Source organism: Puntigrus tetrazona, chromosome 12, assembly GCF_018831695.1.
Source record: "Puntigrus tetrazona isolate hp1 chromosome 12, ASM1883169v1, whole genome shotgun sequence".
Classification (NCBI taxonomy): Eukaryota; Metazoa; Chordata; class Actinopteri; order Cypriniformes; family Cyprinidae; genus Puntigrus; species Puntigrus tetrazona.
This window is the reverse complement of record NC_056710.1, coordinates 43,127-50,626: the sequence shown is the minus strand read 5'-3', so window position 1 is coordinate 50,626 and position 7,500 is coordinate 43,127. Positions and strand designations below refer to the sequence as shown.

Below are 7,500 nucleotides of genomic sequence, written 5' to 3'. Positions count from 1 at the left end.
TTAATTTATTACTACTACTACTTGTTTGTAGCACTATGTTTGTGCATGAACATGGATTGATGGATCTGTCTGAACAGGATTATTTTGACTTTCCTCCGGGGTCGGAGGTGTCCGAGGAGGCACGGTCCCTCATCAGCGCTCTGATCTGTGACAGGAGCGAGAGGCTGGGCTCACGGGGCTCCGGGGACTTCAGAAAACACCCGTTCTTCACAGGTTTGGACTGGAGTTCCCTTCATCTCCTCCCTCCTCCGTACCGTCCCGATGTCTCCGACGCCACAGACACCTCCAACTTCGACGTGCTGGACGACTGCCTGAGCCACACGGTACCCGAGCCTTCAGATCCGCCGCGGAGACGGAGAACCTCGGCGTGATCTGACTCTTCTGCTCTTGTGTTCAGGAGAGCCTGAGCGAGGCGACGGAGCGAGCGCCGGTCGGGCTTCATCTGGCGTTTGTGGGATACTCTTACACAGCCACCAGGTTAGTGACTCTTCATGGGCGGCTTTATCATTCAGCGCAGCTTTAAGATGTTCTCGCTCTGCTGCAGAGAGACGGGAGCGCTGGACCGCAGCAGACACATCATGATGGAGATCAACCAGCAGCAGGAGAGAGATCTGCTCCACCTGCAGGAAAAACTGGTACCAATATTATATCGTAAAACCCAGAGGAAGTCAAACAGAGCACAGAATTTCCAAAAACAATCATGCTATTGAAGTTTAAGGTTTAAAATTATTACGATTAAATCAAACCGGGAGAAATTAGGCCAGGTCGGAGTGAGTTAAAACCATTAGATTATATATATAAAAGAAAGCTTTGGATTAGATTTTATATCCATTAGATTATGTGCTGGGAATGCGTCACATGAAATTCAGAAGTGTGAACAGGGCCAACGATTGTTTTTTGGAAATGCATTCATATATAATAACAACAATTACAAGACACGTAAATACATAACATAAAATAGACGGTTTGTTGAATTATACGAATACGTAGGAGTGAGTAATTGCACTAAAAGCGGAGTATTGTAGTAAATGAAAAATTCACTTTTAATCCATATATATATATATATATATATATATATATATATATATATATATATATATATATAATATGCCCTTTCTCAAATCAAGCTGTACTTAGCTTCTTGGCGGTGTGACATCACACAGGCACAGGCCCTCCCACACTTGTTGATTGACAGTGTTGTTTTATCATAGCTCCGCCCTCAGTGAGCTGTCATCAGTCCTTCATTGTTTCGATGCAGACAAGAACGGCTCCTAAGAGACTGAGGCGCTTTATTGTTGGATGAATATAGCAGTTGTTGTTTACTCCTGAAATCTGAACCGCTGAAGAAGTGCTTTTGTTTTTTGATGGGAATGCGTCTATGTTCAGGTGAATCATTCGCTTCACCTCCAGTTTTTATGCTTTTTCGCAGATTGCATTTCCTAATGTAGCAAGTTCTTTGGCTATATGGCTCAAGAGAACGGCTCGGGGGCGGGGCCAGTGGAGCTTATTAGCATTTAAATGAACATGCACTAAAACGGCTCGCTGTGAGTTGTTTCTGACAGGGTAAAAACAGGGTGCTGTGTTACACTACCGCTGAGAAATTCGAACCAATGTCATAGACTGGGCCCTAAAGAATCATATCAGTTTGTGTAAATTTTGTGTGACCTTCATCTCGCAGCAGTCTGAATCAGATGTCGGTGTGAACGAGCTGCAGAATCAGGTGTGGCAGCTCAGAGAATCCGTCACCGCTGAGCTGATGTCACTTCCTGAACTTCCTGCTGAGCCAGAGACGGAGCAGAGGGACACACACGCTTATGAGCTGCAGCGGTACAACAACATACACTCAGCTATCACAGTCATATCTGTTCATAAATGCTGTTGTTTAATATGATAAATAAACTCTTACAGTCAAATCTAATAATAAGCGCTGAAAAGGGAAGCCAAAACATTTCCATCTGGTGGCTGGCTACAGTATGGCTCATAACTATGGCTTCAACTGAATTACTACCGCTCAGACTTGGGCCCAAATGAATTACTACTGCCCGGACTCCAGCTCTAAATGAATCACTACTGCAATCGAACTATATACAAATCACTACTGTGCAGACTTGAACTCTGAACAAATCCTTACTGCACAGACTCCAACTCTAAACGAATCATTACTGTGCACTCTCAGACCCTAAATTAATCACTACTGTGCAGACTTGTTACCTAAACGAATCACTATTGTGCAGACTCAGACTCTGACCGAATCACTACTGCGCAGACTCTGATTCTAACTGAATCACTACTGCACAGACTCAAACTCTAAATAAATCACTACTGCGCAGACTCAGACTCTAAACGAATCACTACTGTGCAGACTTGTTATCTAAACGAATCACTACTGCACAGACTCCAGCTCTAAACGAATCACTACTACGTAAACTCAGACTCTAACTGAAACACTACTGTGCAGACTCAGACTCTGATGAATCACTACTGCGCAGACTCAGACTCTAACTGACTCACTACTGCACAGACTCAGACTCTAAATGAATCACTACTGTGCAGACTCAGACTCTGACTGAATCACTACTGCGCAGACTCAGACTCTAAACGAATCACTACTGTGCAGACTTGTTATCTAAACGAATCACTACTGCACAGACTCCAGCTCTAAACGAATCACTACTACGTAAACTCAGACTCTAACTGAATCACTACTGTGCAGACTCAGACTCTGATGAATCACTACTGCGCAGACTCAGACTCTAACTGACTCACTACTGCACAGACTCAGACTCTAAATGAATCACTACTGTGCAGACTCAGACTCTGACTGAATCACTACTGCGCAGACTCAGACTCTAAACGAATCACTACTGTGCAGACTTGTTATCTAAATGAATCACTACTGCACAGACTCCAGTTCTAAACGAATCACTGCTGCACAGACTCAGACTCTAAACGAATCACTACTGTGCAGACTTGTTATCTAAATGAATCACTACTGCACAGACTCCAGTTCTAAACGAATCACTGCTGCACAGACTCAGACTCTAAATGAATAACTACTGCGCAGACTCAGACTCTAAATGAATCTCTACTGCGCAGACTCAGACTCTAAATGAATCACCACAGCGCAGACTCAGACTCTAAACGAATCATAACAGTGCAGACTCAGACTCTAAATGAATCACCACAGCGCAGACTCAGACTCTAAACGAATCGCTACTGCACAGTCTCAGACGTAATTGGTGACAGTGGCCATATTGAGATGTTTTGGTTTCACGTTTCTGGCTTCGCTGTTGTTTTTCTGTTTATAATGTGTGTGTGTGTGTGTGTGTGTGTGTGTGTGATTGTACTGTTTTTCAATATAATTTACCCATTCAACAGGTTTTTACTGTAGTATTTCAGACTTCTGTCTTAGTGAACAGTGAGCAGGGGATGACTGCGCAGGGTTGTTGATGTACTGCTAGTAAACACAGCGCTGTTGATGTTCTCCAGGCGTCTGCACAAGGCCGAGCACAGGAACAAAGAGCTTGAGCAGGAGATGACCGAACTGAGAGAAGAGATCCTCAGACTGACCGCCGGCAGAAACCAAGGTCAGGAATGAGCTGTGATCTGGAATTAGCATTACAGATGTCACGCTGACAGATCTTCAGAGATGTGTGTGTAATATTATCTGTACAGTGTGTGAAGCTCTGCCCTGAGAACAGAGATAAATATCACGTCCCGGAATAGATAATGAAACACTGCAGAACAACTGCAGGGTCACATGACCAAGTTCATGACAGACAAATAATAACTGATTCACTGTCTGCTTTGTTTATGACACTTACAGTGGAAGCCAAAGAGATATTCTTTATGAAAGTTATGACTTGTCTACACCCCCCTAAAACGACTCGTTTAAACACTTATCTACATCACAGAGTGGGTTTATTTGCATAACTCCGCCCAAATGTTTAATCAAAGAAAGAAGGCTGGGCTATTATTCTGTCTGTAGTGTTGCTGCGGGCGCCATGTTCCGGAGACGCTGTGTTTCGTCATGAAACTGAAACTACTTTGTGTTTCTAAAAGAGGACACGACTAGCTGGCCAATCAGAGCACACCTCGCTTTTTTAGAACGATGAGTTTTGTACAAATAGACTCGTTTCAGGAGGCGGGGCTTAGAGGAGAAACAATAATGTACAGGATGTGGAAAATAATGAAACTTAAATCTCATAAACACATTGCATTACACCAAACACACAAATAATGTTTTTTAGCCTCATCATACGCCCCTCTAAGACTCTAAGACAGTGTTTTGTTTGTGATGAGACACATAATATCTCAGAAGGTTCTTATACATAGACTTCTGGTGTTTTGAACTTAATGATTCTTTGTAAACCTGCGTTCATGCATGATGTTTCCTCACGCTCTCGCAGGCTCACAGCGGCATCACTGTGTGTGTGTGTGTGTGTGTGTGTGTGTGTGTGTGTGTGTGTGTGTGTGTGTGTGAGTGTGAGTGTGTGTGTGTGTGTGTGTGAGTGTGTGTGTGTGTGTGTGTGTGTGTGAATGTGCAAGCATGTGTGTAAATGAGTGTCTGTGTGAGCATGTGTGTGTGAGCATGTGCGTAAGTGAGTGAGTGTGTGTGTGTGTGTGTGTGTATGTATGTATGTGTGTGTGAGTGTGAATGTGTGTGTGTGCAAACATGTGTTTAAATGAGTGTGTGTGTGAGCATGTGTGTAAGTGAGTGTGTGTATGTGCGTGTGTGAGCATGTGCCTGCATAAGTGAGTGAGTGTGTGTGTGTGTGTGTGTGTTGGCTGAGGCCGGTCTAACAGCTGTTTCTCCTCCGGTCACAGAGCTGTGTGTGTGTCGGTGTCTGGGCAGTCAGGACTCCGTGTGGGACGTAAGCCTCTCTTTAGCACTGCATCTCTCATGGCTGGTGTCACCTGTATCTGTTGTGTGCTGATCTGTGTGTAATTCCTACACGTGTCCGTGGTGTTTGTCTGAAAGCTGACTGACGTCCCTGATGTTTGTAGAGCTCCGTGACGCCCCCTGCCTGCCATTACCCGCTAGTGACGGCCCTGCACCGACACCTGGTGCTCTTCAACAGGGTGAGTGCACTCAGAAGCGTGCGTGTACTCTGTATATTATGTATATATACATGCACACACATATATTTTGAAAACATATATTTACATATGTGTATATTTTTATAATGTATGTTATATATAAATATAATGGATATCTTCTTAAATGTATGCATGCATTTGTGTGTATATAATGTACATAATGCATAGACGTATACACAAACAGGCAGCCTACACAAACTCAGATGTGTCGGAGTGTGTAATCAGAGAGTGTTTGATTGACAGGTGCGCAGGCCTCAGGTGAGGAGTGAGTCGTATCTGCTGGTCTGCGCTGAAGGGACTGAACTACAGCTGTGGGAGCGACACGGCAGCGCCGATCTGTGCTGAAGAGCACTAGAGAGTCGCAGTCTGATCTCTTCTTCTCCGCTCTTCAGTTCTATAAAGCCTTTCAGCATCACGGGCACACAATTGAAATCACTAGGATTCCTGCGTCTCTTCAGAAAAGCTCACAGCCAGGACTCTGATTCACGTTTACAAGCGTTTCAGCTCCATATTCCGATTGCGCTCATATTCTGAATATGCCGTTTATATACAGAAATATGGTTGTTTCAGGTCTGCTGATCTACACGTGTTATAACACAAGAGAGTCCAGATGCTGCCGCCGGTTCTGCAGTGTGTGCTCAGTTATTATTTTTATTAAAACTTAAACACGGTTTAATTAGAGACCCTTCGAAAAGTCCTAAAACTCTGACTCGAACTGGAAAGAGTTGTTCTTATTTGATTGCCACTTCACAAATCAGTTTCCATTCCTTAACATCTATGGCTAATTATCATCACCCATAATTCTGTGCAGTCTGAGCATGTGACTCTCCTTTCAGGTGATTTTCTGAATGAGGTGTTTACATGCAGCTCTTTTCTCTGAAAACCACCTCATCCCTGAAGAACGAGTCAGAGGACAACGATACAGAGTCTAGGTCAAAACGATCAGATTTTCTTTTAGCCCAGAATGTTTCATGAAGATATTTAGTAAATTTCTTAAGGTAAACATATAAAATCTTCATTTTATATTAGTGATATGCATCGCTAAGAACTTCATTTGCACAGCTTGAAAAGTGGTTTGCATTTAGATCGTTCTGCACATCCAGATTTTCACATCGTTGTATCTCAGACAAATATTATCCGATCATAACAAACCAGACATCAGTGGAAAGATGATTTATTCAGCTCTTATGATTGGTTTGGAGGTGATTGGATGTGCTGTTTAATATATATGAGTCTATACTAATCTGAATATTGCCAAATTCTGATTAATATCAGAATATTGAGGTGCATGGCTGTAAAAGAAGAAGTGATTCAGAATCTGAAGTGTCCGACCTGTCCTGTCTGTTTATGGGAATCTGCTCTGAGAATCATCTAGTTTTATTCACACTTGTTAGTGCTCAGCTATCATATACTACAGCATTATTTTGTACAAAACAAGAAATTAAGTTGTTTTAACATTAAAAACTATTTAAGAGTGAGAAACTTAAAAATAAAGTTGGCTTATTTATTTAACGCAAGAGTCAGTTGAAATGATTTGTCTTGAAAATATGTGTCTGTTTGTTAAAAAAAACCCAGCCCCAGATCTCACCGACACCTGAAGATGGTTTTCCTCTATATCTATAGTGAGTGTTAGGATTAGCTGCTTTAGGTCATGCTTTGATCCCAAGTATGGAGTGGGTGGGGCTTCTGTTTTCTGTATGGAGTGGGTGGGGCTTCTGTTGTCTGTATGGAGTGGGTGGGGCTTCTGTTGTCTGTATGGAGTGGGTGTGGCTTCTGTTGTCTGTATGGAGTGGGTGTGGCTTCTGTTGTCTGTATGGAGTGGGTGGGGCTTCTGTTTTCTGTATGGAGTGGGTGTGGCTTCTGTTGTCTGTATGGAGTGGGTGGGGCTTATGTTGGCTGTATGGAGTGGGTGGGGCTTATGTTGTCAGTATGGAGTGGGTGGGGCTTATGTTGGCTGTATGGAGTGGGTGTGACTTCTGTTGTCTGTATGGAGTGGGTGTGGCTTCTGTTGTCTGTATGGAGTGGGTGTGGCTTCTGTTGTCTGTATGGAGTGGGTGTGACTTCTGTTGTCTGTATGGAGAGGGTGGGGCTTATGTTGTCTGTATGGAGTGGGTGTGGCTTCTGTTGTCTGTATGGAGTGAGTGTGACTTCGTAAAATTCGTAAAATAAATACACTGTTCAGAATTAAGCTGAAAGAGTGTTCAGCATGTTTATAATAAAGATTTATTTGGATTTGGATTTTAATAATGAAAAGAAAACCGTGAACAGAATATTGCCTACTACTTTAGTAAAGTAGCATGTGAAATAGAATGCATTATGCAGATACATTTTCAGAACAGAAGGATAATGTTAAGTGTGTAATGAGGTCTTTATTTCCCCTTCCACAAATAAAACCATCAA

General features: G+C 42.9%; 1 protein-coding gene and 1 pseudogene across 2 annotated transcripts in view; one reads left to right on the top strand and one right to left on the bottom strand.

Annotated features, from left to right (window-relative positions):
- LOC122355847 (myotonin-protein kinase-like) overlaps positions 1-6,615 on the top strand; it is a 19,032-nt gene extending 12,417 nt beyond the window's left edge. The window contains exons 8-15 of one of the 2 annotated variants that reach the window (XM_043254420.1): positions 78-323; positions 398-477; positions 545-635; positions 1,679-1,827; positions 3,490-3,587; positions 4,828-4,874; positions 5,008-5,082; positions 5,344-6,615. In XM_043254420.1, coding sequence (XP_043110355.1) covers positions 78-323; positions 398-477; positions 545-635; positions 1,679-1,827; positions 3,490-3,587; positions 4,828-4,874; positions 5,008-5,082; positions 5,344-5,445 — 888 coding nt within the window. In that variant the 3' untranslated portion in view covers positions 5,446-6,615. The remainder of the gene's footprint in view (positions 1-77; positions 324-397; positions 478-544; positions 636-1,678; positions 1,828-3,489; positions 3,588-4,827; positions 4,875-5,007; positions 5,083-5,343) is intronic. The other variant, XM_043254421.1, reaches the window with a different exon arrangement.
- LOC122355754 overlaps positions 5,989-7,500 on the bottom strand; it is a 7,618-nt pseudogene continuing 6,106 nt past the window's right edge.